The following is a 22,295-nucleotide window of genomic DNA, read 5'->3' on the forward strand; positions in this document are numbered from 1 at the left end:
CCCTTTCATGTCTCATTGAACTGAACTGCTCCACATCCAGTGGAAGCAGGCCCCTTAGGCTCCACCTTCCATAATATGACTCTGCTGAACCTCACCTTTTCACTTTGCTGCCAACTGAAAGGACACCCAAAGTGAGAAGGATATGGAGGATGCCATATTTATTTCCAGTTAAACAAGTCAGTCTTGCTGATCTTTTATGCATCAGAAGTGTCTGAATCACACACCGGAAACAAGCAAGTGGAAAGTGCAGTCACACTTAATTCAAACATTTGCTCTGCATGCTTGTTCAGGGTCTACGATTAAAGTATTAGAGGCAGAGGATCAGCAGGACAATTGAGCAATTTGAATACATCCCTCTCACTTCAGCAGTCCTTTAGGCATCCTCTGCTTCATTGCAGACTAGGAATAGTGGTAATGGTGAGGGAGGGGCCTGACCAACACCATTCTAGTTCTCCAGTTCCCTATGTAGAGTGGCATCCACCAAGGTTCACTGGGGTGCATTTATTAGTTACTGTTTTGGGCCACATAATGATTTTTGAGATCCACAGCAGATGACGTGAACTGATTTTGTTAATTGAAAGTCATCTCTACACCTCGGCTGTAGTTATCTATAGGAGCAGCACTGCTAAAAGCCAGAAACTGAGATGACCTGTGAAATATTCCTTTCCAAAAACCTCTCTTGTGATCAGTCAGTGTATAGGACCCTTCACATGCTTTCATGTTGACATCATACTGTCCTCCCATATATATCAGTGAACTCTCCCAACCTCTGATGTACTTGTCTGTACAGAACGACATCTGCTGAGAGCATGGATACTTAAGAAAATATTATGTGTACCCAGGGCAAGGATCGGTTTTCAGCCCCAGCCCATTTCGGAGGTGTTTGTGTTATAGCTGCTGGGCAGTCTGCCTGTTAGGATTGTAATAGAGGCAGGTCAGTCCGTTCTCACACACCACGAAATGCGGTCATTTCACCGGGGCGTACGGGAATGATTTTCCCTGCAAATAATTATCTGCGCTGTGTAAGCATGCTAAATTCTCAGGTTTCACTGCAGTATTTAAAACCTAACCTTTAAAGTAGAACTGAAAAAAAGCAGTTGCCAAGCACACAGTAAAGTCGCAAATTATATTGAGTCTTCACCTAAACCTGTAACCACAGCAATATACGTTCAGCAGCTTCATAGCTTTATACTGCATCGAGGAATACTCAGCGACAGCAGCAGTGGTGCTATTAATATTAGATCAGATTATTATTTATACCGACCTCTTTCCGCTGTGCTTTAGCGTTCATAGTCCTGTAACTAAAAGTGAAAATAAACTGATGAGATAAACAATTGTATCTATTATCCTACTCCTAAAAAATACTGGTTTTTTTTTTAGATATTCCATGGTTGTATTTTTATGTTTAAACATTTACAAAGTAGATTTTAATTGTCTCTGCTCACTGGCAGTCAATTAACTACCGTATTTCGCGCCGTATAAGACGCTCCGGAATATAAGACGCACCCAGGTTTAGAGGTCACAAACCAGGGAAAAAATATATATATACTAAACCTGGTGCGTCCATATTCCAGGAGCGTCTTATACATGTTCTCCCCCAAATGGTGTCCGCCTGTGTCCCCATGTCCCCTCTTGTGTCCCTTATGTGCCCTCTTGTGTCCCTTATGTGCCCTCTTGTGTCCCTTATGTGTTCTCCTGTTTACCTTTATGTGTTCTCATGTATCCTTTGTGTTCTCCTGTGTCTCTTTATGCGACCTCCTGTGTCCCATATGTGTGTACCTGTGTCCCTTTGTGTCCTATATGTGTGTACCTGTGTCGCTTTACTGTATGTGTCCCATATGTGTGTACCTGTGTCCCTTTCTGTTTCCTCCTGTGTCCCATATGTGTGGCCATTCCCTGGTGCCAAGTGGGTGGTCGTATCTCTCCTCATGTCTCTGATGCCTGTGTACAAGTGTATCAGTAATGTTCAGGCAGCCGGATCACATACCGCATGGCCGCCGCCGCCGGGAACTGCCTCCTGTGTAATGCTGCTGGCGGTTCTTGTCCCGTGTGCCCGCTCGTTCTACTGCATCTCCGCTCCACCATTTGCCAGTGTAAATATCGGGCAGCTGGCTTCCCTATCGCCGCGAGGATTGCAGATCTTGTCCCCTGTGCGCGGCTGGCTCTATTGAAAGGCTCGTACTGATGACGCAATCAGAACGAGCCTTTCAATAGAGCCAGCCGCGCACAGGGGACAAGGTCTGCAATCCTCGCGGCGATAGGGAAGCCAGCTGCCCGATATTTACACTGGCAAATGGTGGAGCGGAGATGTAGTAGAACGAGCGGGCACACGGGACAAGAGCCGCCAGCAGCATTACACAGGAGGCAGTTCCCAGCGGCGGCCATGCGGTATGTGATCCGGCTGCCTGAACATTACTGATACACTTGTACACAGGCATCAGAGACATGGGGAGTGGGCACACACAGGCAGGGAATCCCCGACATGGCGGCGGTTCTTATCGGCGGGCGTTCGGAGGTCGGGGATTCCCTGCCTTTGCCGTATAAGACGCAGGGACTTTTTCTCCCCATTTTTGGAGGAGAAAAAGTGCGTCTTATATGGCGGAAAATACGGTACTTTCGAACGACGCTTATTGAAATCTACGCCCTGTTATGATGCTGACCTGGCTGGCAGGGCGCTGTGCTTATCCGCCGTTTTCGCCGCTCTCGCCGCTTTCTCCCTGTTGTCACCCATCTCGGCTCACTCGCACTGCAAATCTCTGACTGTAGAGCCCTGTGAGCCGGTCAGGAACTGATTTCATTGGTTCCTCGCCGTGTCTTATCAATGTACGCAATTCCCATTGGCTTACATTGATAGGCAGGGTCAGGAGCCAATGAAAGCGGCTCCTGACCGGCTCACAGGAACTCTGCCATCATAGAGGCGGCAGAGTGGGGGCCCTGGTTCCTAACATACAGCGGTTGCGGCGGGTATGTGCAGCGTTTCGTCGGAATTCTGTATTATCTGTACCGGCGGTCTCTGGTCCTTAAGGGGGCAAAGGCCTCTGGTACATAAGTGGTTAAGGGTCCCAGAGCTAAAATTCATGAACTATTGACCTTTTTTTTAATCTATCCCTTGTACTCAAAAGCTGTTCTCTGCAGGAAACATTTTGTATGGCTGTAATTCCTTATCAGTGAAAGTTAGGCTATAATCGAGGGTCAGACAAGAGAGAAATGATTACTTGCATGCCTGAAACTTAATGCTTTCAGGCAGGAAAAGTCTTAGTCTACTTATTAATATGTTTGGTACAGTACATACATGTGTTTATCTCATGTCACCTTGGGTGTACATTAACACAGTCCAATGTCCCAATCACAGTCTAAAGTCAGTTTTGAAGGAAACTAATTGGCTTATCAGTATGTACTTTGGGCTGTGGGAGAAAACTGTATTGCCCAGCGGAAACCCACGCAAAGTTGTGGAGAACAGGCAAACTAGCACCCCTAGCTTTGCAAAGTGAGAGTACCGTTCACTATACTACTAAGATTCCTGCTGGACTCTGATCTGATATGAGATTGTGCGGGGAGGTATCAAGTAGATATTGTTGATGTAATGAGTATGTGATCACCTTTAGATACAAATACAAATCTGAGCATTTTTTTTCTTATGGTCCGAAAAATACGGCAACTCTGAGGACAACCTCATGAATAGTCTTTGTATTGCGCATGGAATAGAAATATATGGCATTTTTACTTTTTGAAGGTCTTCTGTCAATTAATGAGACCATTGTAGAAGTTTGTTGAACACCTTCATGAGTCTCCCTTTAATTTGCTCCTTTTTTTTTTCCTTTTGTAAACTTCCTTCTTCGATAAAGGGTGACAGAAGAAGTAGAGGAAAATAAGATGACTGCCAGTAACTTGGGGATCATATTTGGACCCACCCTGATCCGACCACGTCAGACAGATGCCACCATTTCACTCTCCTCTCTTGTGGACTACCCCTATCAGGCTCGTATTGTCGAGCTCCTCGTAACGTACTATGATAAGATATTTGATGTTTCCCGTGAGATGGTTAATCTGGAAAAGACCGCTTTAGCAGAGGAGAGGGAAATGCATCAAGTCCGAAAGTCACAGTCACTGCCGGTTGGTAATGAGGTAGGTTAAGATTATACAGTTCAAACTTCATCCTATTCTTGCAATTTTTCTGTTAAATCATCTCTATTTTCCATAATGCATTCCTGATTGATTACCCTCGGGAAGAGGTGAAACCATTCTTGTTTACAAGATTGTCAGTAGTTTTTCAGAAGTCATTTAATGGTTGGGTGGGAAGATCTTGAAATTGTCAGGGAATTGTGTTAGGATAATATAATTCATCAATCATCAACTGCATCGTCTTTTGGTCTTTTTGTAGAGCATCATTCGCCCTGAACGTGCCTCCTCACTGGATGAAACATCATTGGACTTCAAAGGGGTGGAGGAGAGAGAGAGCAGAAATAGTATGGAAGTACTGGAAGAGAATGGTAAGGCATTCATGTTACCAAAATGACATCACACTTGTGTCTATTTTCTGGAGTGGAAAGAATCCAGTTAGCTTAGTGTTATGAGTTGTGACTGGAGGAAAGTATATCTGCCAGTATCTGAGAGGCTTCTCTATACTTATTTTTACAAGCACACTCTTGCAACATTCATGCACACCTGAGATTTGTAATCATTATTATTTTATTAAACGCCAACATGTTCCATGGCGCTGTACAACGTAAGAATGAAGCATGGGGTACATAATAATACAGATAATGGTATACACCAATATGCAAAATACAGAATTGGTACAAAAGACAGAATTGGTAATAACAGCGACAAAAATAACATGATTAATAAAATGTATAACAAATTCCAAGACACAAAAGGGTGAGCGAGCCCTGCCCATAGAAGCTTAAAATCGAAAGGAATGGGGGGAAAACAAGAGCTGGGATAGTATACAATAACCATACCTAGAGGCAGTGTGTTTTTAGGATATCTAGTAGGCCTTAGGTCATGGCCTAAGGATAGAGCGTATTCTTGTTGGAAAAAGTGAATTTTGAGGTAGTGTTAAAAGATAACTAAATTTGGAGAGTGACTGATGTTTTGTGAAAGGGTATTCCAGAGGAGGGGGAAGCACGTGAGAAATCGTGTATAAGTGAATGCGAGGGGATTCTAGAGGAGGACAAAAGAAGGCTATGTGCAGATCTGAGATTGCCATTGGGGAGAGAGATTGTGGAGAACTTTGTAGGTTAAGAGTTTGGAAACCCAGGATTAATACAACAGCCAATCCATTATCAGCAGTGGTCATTTCCATATTCCCTATTTTTATTTTCATTTTTTATTATTATTTTAGAAGTAATTCAAAGCTTTGCGTGTCGTGTCGTGTTTTACGTGAGGCCCATACTTCCCCCTTCAGTTTGGAAGTATCAGAGTCACGTGAAAAGCAAGGTTACACGCAAAACAGTGAACTCCTACTGACCCTGTCCACTTGTTCAGTGCTGTAAAGCAGCAATTAGGAGTATTCGTGTGTTCCGAATTCGCTTTGCCGTATTTCGAACACCAACACTAAATACAGGCTTACTTCAGGCAGCCCAATCAATAAGAATTTAACACTACTGTATTTTCACAACATTAATCATTGTGTTTTTTGTACAAAGTGATCTCTGACCATTTCCCTGATTGTTGCAGAGCACAATTCATGTGACGCTGAAGATGATTTCCGCCGAGATTCCTCCTCCGAGGCACGAAGCCCTGTCTTCATGTTGTCTGGTTCAGATGAACTAGGTGAGATGTGTTTCAGTCCTTGCTTGTATGTAATAATCAGAAGACATTAGACATCACGTATGAAGTGTTTGTAGAGCAGTTGTTCTCTCTTAGCAGGCAGTCATCTCCTACCTAGGAAGGTTATAACCAGGAGATAAATGTTCTTCTGTAGGCTGATTCTTCATGTACACTATCCACAGTGATAAGCAAAATATTTTCCTAAATATGCAAATCTCCACTAACCCAGGGAGGGAATTTAAATTTAGCAAGTCAAAGCTTCTAGCTTCTGAGTAATGGCAAATCCCCCTTCTTACCTCTATCTGGGAGGATGAATTTGGGCTTTAATCAGCATCAGTTGGATTTGGTAGGTTAGATTCCTTACTCTTTCTGGGTCAGAGGAAATATAGTAGGAAAAAGTTTTGCTCTTCTCGAACCACAAACCTTTCTTGGCTTGTAATAGTCTGGCTGACTGAGTCATCTTTCACTAGCTCTCCTAACTGCTGAAAGCACCTAAAATTACTATAAAAATGACGTTCACTAAAGGAGAAGTAAAATGGTTTACTTCAGACATCTATCCATGTTGAAGAAGAGTTCCAGTCTCTTTTTTTGAAGTAAACCATGCTCTGTGTTTGTATGCACATACATTTAGTTATGGAGTACTTTAGCAGAAATACATATCGGTAGCATTGCCGCACTGCACCCTATAGGATCTAGAGGCTTACCACTTCTTAGGCTAGTATATACTTTTTTTTTTTTTTTAAACTTTGTGATCCTTCAGGTAAACAAAGTTAAAAAAAAAAACAAAAAAAACCTTTCTAGCCTTATTAAGACTCGGTAAAGCTTTTCTGCATCTCTGCACTAAATCCTGGCACTCTTGTGGGCTCTGCCTGCCGCTGTGCTGCATTTTTATAGTCAGGAAAATTACACAGTCAATTATGAAAGAAGTTGAGAATGTAAGTATGCCAGCAGTTACAAAGTTATCACAATCTTTCTTGCACAATTATAACTTGGAACTATTTGTTAAAACTATCCCTCAAAGGAGCCCTTAATCGGCAAAGAACACTCACCCTATATGCCTAGACCGATCTTACACACAACACCATGAATCAGGCCCAGTCCAGGAATATCTGTGACTAGCACAACTCCACACTGTTGTTTTATGTTGTTTTGTTTGTTTTTTGTTTCTTTTTTTATATAAACAGAGGATTGCAGGCTCACATTGATTGCAAAACCTCCACTTTGTATAATCAATAGTAGATGCTGATAATCTCATTTAAACTGCTGTATTAGCTCAGATGTTGAAAACCAATTCAACAAGTCCTGCAAACAACCAGTTATCAAATGAGATAACTCCACCACCACAGATCAAGATATCATCTCTGTCCTTAGTTTTTGCACTGTGTGATATGATATAAGATACAACCATGTCCCAACACGTATTGATTATTACAGGCAAAATTAGTTAATTGTGACTCGACATATAGGCTGCAGTGTTCTTCCCAGAAGTTTATTCCAGCCGGGTGGCATGAAATAGTAGCCGGGTGGCATGAAAAAGCATCCAGGTGGGGCAATATGAGAGAATGCAGGGCTGGTGCTTCTGTGCGCAACTCTGCTTATAGAATAGGAGGAGGTGAGCCAATAACAGCCGGGTGTTCACCAAAAGTAGGCGGGTTGAGCAACCAGCTAAAAGAGCCTGGGTTCTCCCAGATACTGGGCTGTTATCAGAAGGTACAGTTCAGCTCTCAGCAGTGTTCCAATGTGTCAGGCATTTACTTCAGTTGTATCCTCTTAGATTGAAACCAATTTAGATACTAGAAAACTGTTTACTAAGGTCCTGTCAATTAAGGCAAGTGATTACTAACAATTAGCAATGTTTCACTGCAAAATTCCAGAATATTATAGATCCAATGAGGTCAGTTCAAGATTGGCACTGACATTGTGAATGTGCTCTAAAGCCCACGGCAATCACAGAGAACTGAATTGGCAATCTTGGTGGCCTTTGAATTGCTCACTAGCCTGTCTTAAATATCAAGTAAAGTGCTCTGGTTTATGATTGTAGATAGCAGCCAATCGCATAGCCCCATTACACCGACCTCTACATGCACAGCTCTGTACAAACTGATAAAACCTGATTGGTTGTTTCCAGCACAAATTTGCCCTTTGTACAGTGTTATACAAGCACGGTTGTGTATCTGTAAGTTTGTGTGCACTGTGGAGGGTCAGAGTCAGTGGAGGGTCACATTCTACATTCGTAAACAAGGTGGAACATGGGAGAAAGGTGTATGTCGCCCACACCTCTGCAGAACTCTAGAAAGAATGTTGTTGCAACACACAATTACAGTTCCATCCTAGACATGTAACAAGTCCAGCATTGTTCCTTTTAAACACTTGTTAATATTTACCCGATATCGGGTTCACATTGCCTGGATACTAATCACACAAAAACATCCAAATAAACAAGCTTTAAGTGGTAATGACAAAACAAAACACATTCCACGCCAAGTTATAATATTTGCAGAGAGATCATCTTTCAGTGTGATGAAACCGATTACCATAGCTGTGCTGAACTAGCTTGCTGTATGTGCAAAGCTCCTTGAGTTATTTTCTGTCGTTTGCTCCAGGACTTTATAAAATGTACATTTTATTTCTTACTTTGTCTTGTGACACATAGAGCTTTTTATCAGTTATCATAAAGAACAAATGAGCAAGAAAACTACTGCCCCAAATATACACTGTAAACTTAGCAGAGGTACATATTTAAGTAAATGTGCCAAGAATGCTCTACCTACGTACTAAGGGTGAAACCTTGGACTTGGTGAACAGTCGTTTTCAGAAAAGAACACGTTCTTGGAGCAGCTTTGGTAGTAGATGAACTCCAGACAGCTAAATATACTCTTTAAGGATATGTGAACTTTATAAAGTGCACCTATCCTATCATCTCCCCATAGCACCCCGTCTCTCCCATTTCAAGCTCCCAGCTATCCTTATGTACATGTGTTTACACCTGGCACTACTGTTCCTCCTAAGCACTAGATGGTGCTGTAGCTGGTAAAGGGCCTCTACTATCAGTTCATTGGAAGGGTGATCTGCTATCCACTATGCAAGAGCCAGTTCTGCCTGAAGGAACCTACAGCATTATATGTAAATAAAATACATTTGATTCCTACAAGAGCGCAATATTCACAATCTGACAGGATGGAAGCAGATACTGAAAGCCGTTGGACGGCGTGAGTAATGGGGCATCCCATTGTGCTCCAGTGGTCTTCTCTGGACTCCAATATAGCAGTTGTCTAAGCAGGACTTTCCCTACTGACTTTAAAGAGACTCCGTAACAAAAATTGCATCCTGTTTTTTATCATCCTACAAGTTCCAAAAGCTATTCTAATGTGTTCTGGCTTACTGCAGCATTTTCTACTATCACAGTCTCTGTAATAAATCAATGTATCTTTCCCTTGTCAGACTTGTCAGCCTGTGTCTGGAAGGCTGCCAAGTTCTTCAGTGTTGTGGTTCTGTGATGAATCTCCCCCCTCCAAACCCCTCTCTGCACACTGCCTGTGTGTTATTTAGATTATGGCAGATTCTCTCTTCTCTCTTATCTTTTACAAGCTGGATAAATCGTCCTCTGAGCTGGCTAGGCTTTCACATACTGAGGATTACAGACAAGGGCAAAGCTGTTTGCAAGAAGAAAAGAGCAGCCTGAAACTTCAGTGCATGAGAGCAGAAGGGGGAAAGAAACACACAATGATCTCTAGAGATACAAAAGGAAGGATGTATACAGCCTGCTTGTGTATGGATGTATTTTCTATGTGTAGACATGCTGTACATCAACCTACTTCCTGTTTTGGTGGCCATTTTGTTTGTTTATAAACAAACTTTTTAAAACTGTTTTTAACCACTTTTAATGCGGCGGGGAGCGGCGAAATTGTGACAGAGGGTAATAGGAGATGTCCCCTAACGCACTGGTATGTTTACTTTTGTGCGATTTTAACAATACAGATTCTCTTTAAAGAGCCAGTAAGAGACACTTCTCTTGCTGCATCAATCGATATGCTGTAGCATGGTGACATAGTTATTGTCATATTTAGCTGTTTAAAACCTATTCAAAAAAGGAGTCTAAAGAATTTTCAGTACTGTATTTGTAGTGGCTGGATAGTGTACTGGTTACGGGCTCTGCCTCTGACACAGAACACCTGGATTCAAATCTCAGCTCTTCCTGTTCAGTAAGCCAGCACCTATTTAGTAAGGAGATATTGGGGATGACTCTTATCACTGCTACTCCCTACAGAGCGTGTTCTAGTGGCTGGAGCCAGGAGAAAAGTGCAATTGAAATGTTATTTGTCTTGTCTTGTATATGATCCTTAGAAAACTGCTGTCTCTTATACAAGCTTTATTTTATTATTAAACCATCCCATTGCTCTTCTACAAGTTTAATCACAGACTGTCATATTGATCAAGCGTCGTTTCGGAGCAGGCACATGCTCCTTTTTCAAGCTACGACAGCCTAGTAGACTGTCATAGTTTGCTCCTGCATGTCTCTGCTCCGAAACGTTGCTTGATCAATATGACAGTCTGTGAATAAACTTGTAAAAGAGCAATTGGATGGTGCCGGCTCACTTCAGTATTTGTTCCTCAAGTGGTGGTCGAGTTGCTGTGGCACATCCTTTTCTTACTACTGGGGTTGTGCATTTCTGCATCTATTACATTATTATTATTATTATTAGGGCTGGGACGACGAATCCGGCGAATCCACGAATCCCTCGAATATTGGGAAATATTCGAGATTCGTGGATTCGAATCCCGACGCCATTTTTCACTACACGAATCCGCCGAATCCCGACGCTGCATCGCCGCGCCCCGCTCGCACTCGTCCTCCCCCGACCTCCTCCGACCCCCCCGCGCCTCCTCTGTTCGCCAGCATCAACTCACCTGAGCGGAGCGCAGAGCGGCAGACCTCTCGCCGACTTCCTGGTTCCCCCTAGTGACCGGCTCTTACAATGATGTCATCAGTAAGAGCCGGTCCGGCCACTAGAGGGAACAGGGAAGTATCGAAGAGGTCTGCCGCTCTGCGCTCCACGGAAAGGTGAGTAGATACTCATGCAGGGGTGAGCGGAGGAGGCACGGGGGACGGAGGGGGCCGCGGGGGGGGGGGGGGGGTTTGGCGGTGAGCGGAGGAGGCAGGGGGGGAACGGAGGAGGCCGGGGAGGGCGGTTGGCGGTGAGCGGAGGAGGCATGGGGAAGGCCCCTATACCTACCTACAGGCCCCTATACCTACCTACCTAAAGGCCCGTATACCTACCTACCCATCTACCTACCTACAGGCCCCTATACCTACCTACCCACCTACAGGCCCCTATACCTACCTACCTACCCACCTACAGGCCCCTATACCTACCTACCTACCTAAAGGCCCCTTTACCTACCTACCTACCTAAAGGCCCCTATACCTACCTACCTACAGGCCCCTACACCTACCTACCCACCTACCTAAAGGCCCCTATACCTACCTACTTACATACCTACCTAAAGGCCCCTATACCTACCCACCCATCTACCTACCTAAAGGCCCCTATACCTACCTACCTAAAGGCCCCTATACATACCTACCTAAAGGCCCCTACACCTACCTACCCACCTACCTAAAGGCCCCTACACCTACCTACCTAAAGGCCCCTACACCTACCTACCTAAAGGCCCCTACACCTACCTAAAGGCCCCTACACCTACCTACCTAAAGGCCCCTACACCTACCTACCTAAAGGCCCCTACACCTACCTACCCACCTACCTAAAGGCCCCTACACCTACCTACCCACCTACCTAAAGGCCCCTACACCTACCTACCTAAAGGCCCCTACACCTACCTACCTAAAGGCCCCTACACCTACCTACCTAAAGGCCCCTACACCTACCTACCTAAAGGCCCCTATACCTACCTACCTACAGGCCCCTACACCTACCTACCCACCTACCTAAAGGCCCCTATACCTACATACCTACCTAAAGGCCGCTATACCTACCCACCCATCTACCTACCTAAAGGCCACTATACCTACCTACCTAAAGGCCCCTATACCTACCTACCTAAAGGCCCCTATACCTACCTACCTAAAGGCCCCTATACCTACCTACATACCTACCTATACTTAAGGCCCTATACCCTGCTACCTATACTGAAGGTCCCTTTACCTACCTACCTACCTATACTTAAGGCCCTATACCCTGCTACCTATACTGAAGGTCCCTCTACCTACCTATACTGAAGGCCCCTATACCTAGTTAACTAGCAATACTGAAGGCCCATATACCCTGCTACCTTTACTGAAGGCCCATATACCCTGCTACCTATACTTAGGGCCCATATACCCTGCTACCTATACTTAGGGCCCCTATACATTGCTACCTATACTGAAGGCCCCTATACCTTGCTACCTATACTGAAGGCCCTATACCCTGCTACCTATACTGAAGGTCCCTTTACCTACCTACCTACCTACCTACCTACCTACCTATACTTAAGGCCCTATACCCTGCTACCTATACTGAAGGTCCCTCTACCTACCTATACTGAAGGCCCCTATACCTAGTTAACTAGCAATACTGAAGGCCCATATACCCTGCTACCTTTACTGAAGGCCCATATACCCTGCTACCTATACTTAGGGCCCATATACCCTGCTACCTATACTTAGGGCCCCTATACATTGCTACCTATACTGAAGGCCCCTATACCTTGCTACCTATACTGAAAGCTACCCATATTGAAGGCACCCATACCTAGCTAGCTATACTGAAGGCACCTTTACCTCGCTACCTATACTGCGGGCAACTATACCACGGATCGCACAATTCTTATGTGCAGGATTCGTTAGATTCGGGATTCGAAAGGTTCGAGATATTCGAGAACATTTTTAGATTCGGATCCGGATTCGGATTCGAAGAAATTGTGGATTCGTCCCATCCCTAATTATTATTAAACCAGACATTGTATTCTCTTCAAATGTGCTTTAAGGTTAGGAGATTACAATAAACATTAGGGTTAGAGATTAGGTTTACAGCTCAACTTTGGCACACAGAGCCAGAACATCCACTAGGTAATCTTGGCAGATGCTAAAACTGTTATCTTGCCTAGAGACGAGTTTAAAGAAAACCTGAACTGAAAATTAAAAGTCAAAATAAGAATACACAAGTCCTACTTACCTTCCATGTAGTCTACTCCTCAGTGTCTTTCTCCTGTCCTGCGTCCTGTTTGTTCACTGTGATCAAGGGAATTTTCCGTCCTCCATTTTGAAAATGGCCATTACCCATAACCGCTTTCTGGTCAGCACACAGTTAAACTGTACCATCGCTCACTTGAGCCATAGGGAAACTTGGACATTACTTGGTACATCAGTTTTCCTCTCAGCTATAACTGATAACAACTGATATTTTACTGACAGCAACCGATATATTTCAGATCTGACAAAATATTGTCAGAACTGGAAGGGATTATTGTAAGAAGAAAGTGGTGAGATTCTGAGAGGAACTGATGACAAGGTAACTATGCAATGTTCATTTGAAGTTACCTCCTGTGTTTATTTTAAATATTTTTACTCAGTACAGGTTCTCTTTAAAGGATACCACAACTGACATGTGGCATAATGAGATAGACATGGGTATGTACAGTGCCTAGTACACAAATAACTATGCTGTGTTCCTTTTTTTCTTTCTCTGCCTGAAAGAGGTAAATATCAGGTATGTAAGTGGCTGACTAAGTCCTGACTCAGACAGGAAGTGACTACAGTGTGACCTTCACTGATAAGAAATTCCAACTATAAAACACTTTCCTAGAAGAAAATGGCTTCTGAGAGCAAGAAAGAGATAAAAAAGGGGGAAATTCTTATCAGTGAGGGTCACACTGTAGTCACTTCCTGTCTGAGTCAGGACTGAGTCAGCTACTTACATACCTGATATTTACCTCTTTCAGGCAGAGAAAGAAAAAAAGGAACACAGCATAGTTATTTGTGTGCTTGGCACTGTACATACACATGTCCATCTCATCATGTCACATGTCAGTTGTGGTATCCTTTAAAGAGAAACCGTAGCCAAGAATTGAACTTCATCCCAATCATTAGTTGATACTCCCTTTCCCATGAGAAATCCTTTTCTTTTCTCAAATGGATCATCAGGGGGCTCTGTATAGCTGATATTGTGGTGAAACCTCTCCCACAGTGTGATGTCAGGAAATAGCGGTTTACCGCTGTTTACAACTGCCAAAATAGCAAGCAGCATCTCCATCCAGTGACATCACCTGCCAGCAGTACAAATGTCACCATGTGATAAATGTCAAAATGTAAATCAGGGAGAGGAAAGACTTTACAATAGGCAAACACTGACTTAAATAATTTATACATAATTGAAAAAATTAAGCACTTTTTTATTACATGATTTTCACTGGTGTTCCTTTTCAACCGTGATGCTTCACTGCTGGCACAAGAAAATAGTTGTGGACAAATGTTAGCTGTAAATGTTATAAGATCCTTAAACAGAATATTATCAATGAAAGTAAAAACATACTGGCCATTTTACATATAGGAAAGTTCCATGTTTGTTGAAATGAACAGTATGCATTTAAGTAACTTCAACTTACAGTACCTATTTTCTTTTTCCTCTTCTTTTTTATGTAGATTGTTCTCTAGACACAATTTCAGAGGGCGAGTTGCGAAGCAGTACAGATGGGACTGGAAAGACAAACAATTCCATACCTGCAAAATCCTATAGACATATAAGCAAAGTTCAGCTGAGGGCTCCTCGAGCCAAGCCGTTGGTCCGGCCTGTAAGTTTGCCCGTAGATCGACTTCTTCCTCCCTCCTTGCTGAACGAGAAGAATTCCAGGAATGTAGGTGTCGCCACTCCGGACAAACTTGGCAAGAGTCCTGTTATTGAAGAGGTCTCGGAGACCAAGCCTTTATCGAACTTGAATTCTTGCCACAGACTTTCTTACTACGAGACTCAAAGTCACCATAAAACGTGGGATAAACAGTACAAACAGTATGATATTACACCCAGAACTGCAATGATCATGACGAACATTCCACAAGAGATAAGAGCCCATGATGGAGCTCCCGCCATCTTGACAAATCCCACACTACTGAAAGTACCTTCAGCAAGCCAACTTAAGCCACCAAGTGCAGCCATGGCCGATGGCAGCTTTACGGAACTCAATCCCCTTCCTGCCTTCAGAGCCCCCAGAACGTTACAGCCAGGAACTTTTTACAAACCACCATCCCCAAAAACAAAGCCAAGTGAAGAGACTTCTCAGACTGATGCTACGCTTGCAAATAGCAACAAAGTACAATGTCAAGTCAACAACAACAATGTGAATCTTGTTCAGGACTCAAATCTGGTAACAGAAACACAAGGACAGGGCAGAAGCTCACAAGTAAACGTTGCTGAGGAAGCACCATCGACAGATGTGAAACCAGCCTTTCCGAGACTTCGGCCAAAGCGTGTACAGGAACTGGAACACAGAGAGGCACACTTTGTGTAGCACAGAGCTCCAGTGCCTCCACCCTCTCCCCTTGGAGGAACTTTTAATGTGCCATTCTGTGAATTATTATTTTTTTGTTTTGTAAAAACTTCTAACTGGAAATACAAAAACACTGAAGTATATCTTTGAAGCCCTGTTTTTATGCTTTTCTATATCAGATTGTCTATTTGTGTATGCATTCCTCCAAACAGAAGCAGTTTATAAGGTGCACTTAGAGAGGTATGTTCTTTTTAAAAAGTGAAATGCTTATTTATACCAAGAAACAGTATTCATATATATAGAGAACAAACTGTTTTGTATTGTAAATTGTGTTCAGTAGGTGGGGGAAAAAAAATATTGCATTTGTTATGACCGCAGCAAAAAGCGTTTGATCTTGCTGAAGGAAAGTTTGTAATCCTGTGCAATTAAATATGATCTCCTGTATAGATAATGTATGAAAGCCCTCAAGGGACATCTTTGTTTATCTTAACTGTAAAATGTTCATCTGTATTTTCATCCATTGCCATTTTATGTGTTGTCACTTTATTGTTATTTTTACAGAGACAATGCACTTAAACTTTATTTTTCTTTACAAATATTTATCAAATGTAAATCTGCTCAGTGCAGATTGGTGGAGAAGATGACATCAGTATAACTTTTTTTTCCACTTTGAGCCCTGAGCTGTCAGATGGCTCCTCCCCTCTACCCAGTTTTTGGAATCTTCAGTGCAGCTGACATCTGCTGATTGCCGTATGGGGCAAATCTGTGACTTGCAGGGGATTCTGGGAGCTGTAGTTCAGGAGTTAGTGGAACACTAGACGTTGCTCTGAGCTCACACGTTGGTTGCAGGACAGTGTCTGCTGGCTCTAATAGGATAAACTTTCCTTTCAATGAAAACTTTATTAAATGGCACAACTTGTTAGTGCACAGTGATCTGTCACACAGGCAACAAATAGCAGAGCCATGTAATAGCTGTTGTCTCTACTGAGTGATTTGTTGCTAGCTGCCGTGCAAGTTGTTGAAGCTACAAACTGCTGTTTGAGGCAAGTATAGCTAACAATGAATTGCAATGCAAGTGATTGATGAATATTAGCTATTTTTGCCTCGGCATAGTAACGTTCATTCATGTTTGCTTTTAAAAGAGACAGACTGGATAATGCCTTTGCTATTTGTCACTGTGGCATGTATGACAAAATATCACTACGACCTACTCACCTGAGGACATAGCCCTAAACTGGTGGCAATACAAGTGATGATGCAAGTTATTTGATTTTGTTCTGTTGAATTGAAACTGACCGTGAGTATCCCATACTAGTGATGGTCATGTCTAGGAGAACTCATGGAGAAGCATGTGATTTGTTCTGATTTGCTCTGATTTGCTGTGTCTACATCCTGCTTCAGCACATGATCATGACTGGCAAATCAGAGACTTGCATATTTATCACCTGACCAAACTGATCACATGCTTCTCCATGAGTTCTAGACATGATTATCACTAATCCATACACTCCTGCACACATGCTCTTAGTGTTCCTCTGTCAAACATAATACAGGAATCAGTACGGGTGAGGCTGTATTATATACAGCTTTATCCAAGCTAAAGTAATCATCCTATAAAGTGAGCATATAGGGAGCTTTGATGGAACGCTCTGCTATTAATTGCACTTGCGTCACATGAGTGACTGTAGCCAGGCCTTTGAGCTGCCAACCTGACAACAGAGCATAGGTGGGTGGCTCCACCCACCTAACTCTAAAGCTTAATGCACACTTCCAATAACTGTCACCCAAAACACTCATTAGCTTTTTCTGTGGGGGGGGGGGAAGATGAGCAAGAGATGCCCCACTGCGAGGACCGCATTAGAAGAAGAAGAGAAGTAAGCCGTTGTGATCCAACAAGACGGCCCAGGCGGCCAATCATTTGCTTTGACACACAGTCAGTTTGGTGTTGTGACACCTTCCTTCCACCAATGTTACTATAATCCAGCCCATGTACCTATGCAGTGTTGGTGTTTAGTTGGGGGGGGGGGGTGTAACTAAACATACGTACAGGATTAAAGGGAACCTAAAGAGATAGATATGGATGTTTCCTTTTAAACAATACCATTTGCTTGGCAGTCCTGCTGATTATTTTTTTTGGGCTGCAGTAGTGTCTGAATCACACACCTGAAACAAGCATGCAGCTAATCCAGTCTGAGCACGTGATCTGCATGCTTGCTGAGGGGCTGTGGCTCAAAGTATTAAAGACGTAGGATCAGCAGGACAGCCAGGCAACTGGTATTATTTTGAAAGGAAAAATCCATATCCTTCTCAGTTTAGGTTCCCTTTAAGAGTCTTGGTAGCTCCTCTGGTGTAAATCCTGTAAGGAGGATGGTAAAGTCACATGCAAAACAGACTTGCTCTTTGCAGACACTGTGTCACTTTTAGCACAGTTTTGTTATGAAGTTTACTGGATTCTGATTGCAGTACTGATATAGCCCTGGTCTTGCTGTGCATGAGCTGTACATTTATATTACATATTTGATATTTATAGTTTTGTTACTGCTTCATAGGCATAGCTTATTGGGTACAATGTTTAAGTATCATTGATAACTGTGGCAGAAGTGGTGAGTGGTGCATATACAAACTGCCTTGCTATAAATTATTTTGTCATGATTTCCATGACAACCATCAAGCATTGGACACCTCCAGTCTGTGGTTTCACTGAACTAGGTCAGGTCACTCTGATGCTGTTGGTTTCAGTGAGGAATTCTTTTCACCTAGGGATGCTTGGTTTAGGCCCTGAGGTTGGGCAGTACCTAGTCAACAACAGAAGAAGAGTATGAGTTGGAGCTGGGCATAGATTGGGATGACTAGAACTGCAGTAAATTAGATTTAGTTCAGGTTGGAAAATTAGGGTTATTAATCAGAATTTTCATAGGGGTGGGGAAGGTCAGTGAGATGCAAATTGTTCCAAATTCACATAGGATTATCCAGCTATATGCAGCTTGAAATGGACCAATCAAATTCCACCTTAATGCAGTTAGATTGGTCCATTTCCAATCCTGCATAAACTCCAAACTATTTGCATTTCACTGGCCATCCCCAGCCGAAAACAGTGTTATTTAGCCAGAGCTGCAGAGAACCAGGAGCTCTATTCCTGATACATTATCCCTGCACCCCAAACTACAGGCACTCCCACTAAAAACCACCCTTCTTCAGCATGCTCCCTCTGGTGATCAGTAGCCCTCAAATGGATGAGCGTTATCTGTTCTTCACATTTTTAGATAGCTGCAATGCACTAGCATGAATATATTGGTTTTAAAAAGGCCAAATGATTATAATCTCTAATATCTTTCTTTTTTCATTCTAACCATCTGTCCTTTAGGCAGCATTTCCACTTCTGCGGTGGGAATGGTTGCGGGAAAAATTCGCATGCGGATGTGAATTTCGCATGCGGGTTTATGTGAATTTTCATGCGAATTCGCATACGAATTCGCATGGCTGACGATGTTTGCGAATTTAACCATGGCAGTGCTGGTGTGATTTTCCATTGTTTCTATGCGAATTCGCATGAAAATTTGCATACCCAAACTGCATGCGAATTTCCTATTAAATACATTGTATGCGATTCGCATAGCGGTATGCGAATTCTGATGGCTCTGCCATGTGAATTTTTTCTGCACAGAAAAACGCAAAGGAATCCTGACAAGTGGGAACAGTCCCATTCACTTGTATTGCTATGCGAATTTGCATGCGAAGAACGCATGCGAATTCGCGATAGTGGAAATTGGCCCTCAAACCCAAAGTTCAATTTGGGGTTTTATTTTAATACTTAATAGACAGTTGAACATTTATCTACCCGTATCTGGTTTCCATTTGGCATGTGTTAACTGGGCATATCGGGGCCTGGCCAGGTCAGAGCATTTGCTATGTTAACTCTTGAAGCAATACTGACAGCACACTCTGCAGTGAGGACAATGTTCTCATTGCTGCTGCTCTGAGGAGAGTCACATGATCAACAGAGCAGCCAGTGGAAGTATTCAAGGGGAAGAGGGCAGGACTTTTACCTCAGAAGACAGAAGCTGATTGGGTAATTAGTTTTTAGAAATGACTGGACGGCAGCTACACATTTTGGGAACTACTGCTGCTATTAACATAAGAAGCTGTTGTGTTCTTTGTAGTAAGCGTACTCTGTCATGCAGATCTTTCTTCAGTGAAGAAAGTGACAGGTTTACTTTGACTGTGCAGTTTCTAAGATTTGCTGAGTTAATTTGCAGCTTGCACATTCCCAAGGGTTATTTAAATCCTAGAAGGGAATTCTGCCAGTAAATATAGGGCAACTGAGGCAGACTGCCACCAATATATGCAGGCAGTAATCGAAGTCCCCAGTCTTAATGTTATCCTCATGGAATTCACTCAGACAGACCGAGACATTAATGTTCTTTTTACCAGGACTTCATCAGTTGCACGATGTCTCAACCCTTACCTGATCCTGACCTCCACAATTTTCACACCACTGCTTAAGGGCAGATGCATTTTAATGACCTGATGATGTTTCACTGCAACAAGGGGATGGGCCATTGAAAGTGGAATTCAGGAGCCAGCTAATCCAAAGGTCCTTTCCATTGACGATTAGAGAAAAACGCAAACGTTGGGCATCTGCTATATATGGAGCATGGGTTACCCGATTCCTTTGTGCCCAGCCCTATTGCTAGAAGCCGCGTATAATCAGGTTAGTAGATGGTACCTTATGAGACAGGACTCAGTAACTCCATTCATAGATCAGTGCTGTGACTGGCTGTAGGCTGCAACCTGAAATATCACCCTTTTCCAAAGTGCAACCAATAGGCAGCTCTGGCTGGTCTGCACACACCAAGACTCCTCTTAACTAGAATCCTTTAAATTGAGGGAAGCAGAACTGTAATCACGTCATCAAGTCAATATTTTTATAGATCTAGTCCTAGGACTGTTTTATCATTGCGGAAATGTGTTGCAGTAGATTAGGAACTTGTCACGGTACATAAAGATCTTTTCCTTACTCCGCTGGAGAAAAGCCTCGTACACACGTATGAGATGGCGTTCGGCGGGGATCGGGGCGTGATCCCTTGGGCGACATTCTGCTTGTCTATGCCAACAGCTGAAGAATAGCCATACACTGTAGCCTGCACTTCATAGGCTGGTAAGTAGTGTTGGTGCTCAAATGTGGCATAGCGAATTTGGAACACCTGAATACTCTCACATTTCAGTACCGAACAAGCAGACGGGGCATTCAATTACTTGCGCTTCACGATGCATTTCATGTGACTGATGCTTCCGCCTTTTAAAGCAGAAGGGAGTATCAGTCACGTGACCTTCCCATTGCTTGGGCAGCACGGTGGCGTAGTGATTAGTGCTCTCGCCTTGCAGTGGTGAGTCCCCGGTTCAAATCCCAGCCAGGTCAACATCTGCAAGGAGTTTGTATGTTATCCCCGTGTCTGCGTGGGTTTCCTCCGGGCACTCCAGTTTCCTCCAACAGCCCCCCCCCAAAAAAAAATACTGATAAGTTAATTGGCTTCCCCCTAAAATTGTCCCTAGACTACGATACATACACTACACAATACATACATACATAGACATAGGACTATGGTAGGGATTAGATTGTGAACCCCTCAGAGGGTCAGTTAGTGACAAGACAATATATACTCTGTATAGCACTGCGGAAGATGTCGGCGCTATATAAATACTAAATAATAATAATTTGCTTGGTTGGTTCTGAAGCTCTGCTGAACTGTATTTTCGGGAGTATTCCGGTGTTCTAAATTTGATATCCTGAATTCGAACACCATCACTACTGAAAAGCATTTTCAGCCATCCTGTCCAATGCAGATGGACACGGAAGAGCAATGTCGAGGCATCCTGTATGGGGCCATTACCTTCAGTGCAGAGTCAAATTGGAGTTTCTGATTGTAAGAAATTTGAAAGCGTGGCCTAAACTCTGTAAACCGTTAACCAAAAGCGACCGGTTGCATGGGCTCATTCCACAGCGAGGATGAGTACCACCACCAGGAGAGAATTACTGAATGCTGCTTGTAGGCAGTGTGGCCACACACACACACAGCGCTACACACCTGCCCCAATAACCATTTACTGAGCGCGCAAAATGTCTGGTCTCCACCGAGTATAGATGTAATGATGCATTGTTTTAATAATAATTGTAGATCAGAGATCATTTTACCATGCTTAATTCATTTTCATCTATTTATCTGCTGCCATATTCCTTGTACAGTAAGTCTTTATTTATTTAAAAAGTCATGAAAGCCAACTACGAGAAATTTAAGCAAAGTGAGCGTAATATAACCAAATACCAAAAAATTTCTGTACATCCAGTGTTTTTTGTATGAAAATATTTTTTATAAACAAGTAAACTGTTGCATATGCTCAAATATATTAACTTTTTAACCTATTTTCAGAGTACCTGGTTTATATAATCCTTCGGTTTATTTTTAACTTATTAAAATGTAGATTATACGACACTGGCTAATTTTTAATGCTTGTGTGATGACTTTTTCACTTATTTTCAAACATATCCTCATTTTCCAGTCAAAGGCGTATTGTGCACCAATGTATATTATAATGGGTTTTTCATATTAAAATATAAAGTATTTTATTATATTAGTTTTTGAAGCTTTTTTAAACCGCATTAGTTGATGATTTATTATTACAGTAATTGTCCTGATCACTGCATCTGGCCACACCCACAAAAACGCTAGCACAATCCCACTGTCAGTATTTTCCACGCCCCCATTCACATGAAGGGTCCATATGTACAGGGGCACCTCTAGCCATTTTGTCACTCCAGGTGAGAAAACTTGTTCACCACACACACACCTGTGGTGCCCATGAAAATAATCTTAATGGGGCAGCGTTTCACCAGAAAATAATCGTAATGCAGCATTGTTTCACTAGAAAATAATCAATGTGTGCAGCATTTCACCAGAAAATAATCGTAATGCAGCAATGTTTCATCAGAAAACCATTTTAATGCAGCAATATTTCACCAGAAAATAATCATTATGTAG

The 22,295-nt window shown here is 42.8% G+C and overlaps 1 protein-coding gene across 1 annotated transcript in view; it reads left to right on the forward strand.

The window, feature by feature from the left end:
• ARHGAP29 (Rho GTPase activating protein 29) overlaps positions 1-15,401 on the forward strand; it is a 206,883-nt gene extending 191,482 nt beyond the window's left edge. Inside the window, exons 21-24 of the mRNA XM_068239772.1 lie at positions 3,846-4,125; positions 4,382-4,490; positions 5,680-5,775; positions 14,417-15,401. Coding sequence (XP_068095873.1) covers positions 3,846-4,125; positions 4,382-4,490; positions 5,680-5,775; positions 14,417-15,279 — 1,348 coding nt within the window. The 3' untranslated portion in view covers positions 15,280-15,401. The remainder of the gene's footprint in view (positions 1-3,845; positions 4,126-4,381; positions 4,491-5,679; positions 5,776-14,416) is intronic.
• The last annotated feature ends 6,894 nt before the right edge of the window (positions 15,402-22,295 follow it).

This window comes from Hyperolius riggenbachi, chromosome 6, assembly GCF_040937935.1.
Source record: "Hyperolius riggenbachi isolate aHypRig1 chromosome 6, aHypRig1.pri, whole genome shotgun sequence".
NCBI lineage: Eukaryota > Metazoa > Chordata > Amphibia > Anura > Hyperoliidae > Hyperolius > Hyperolius riggenbachi.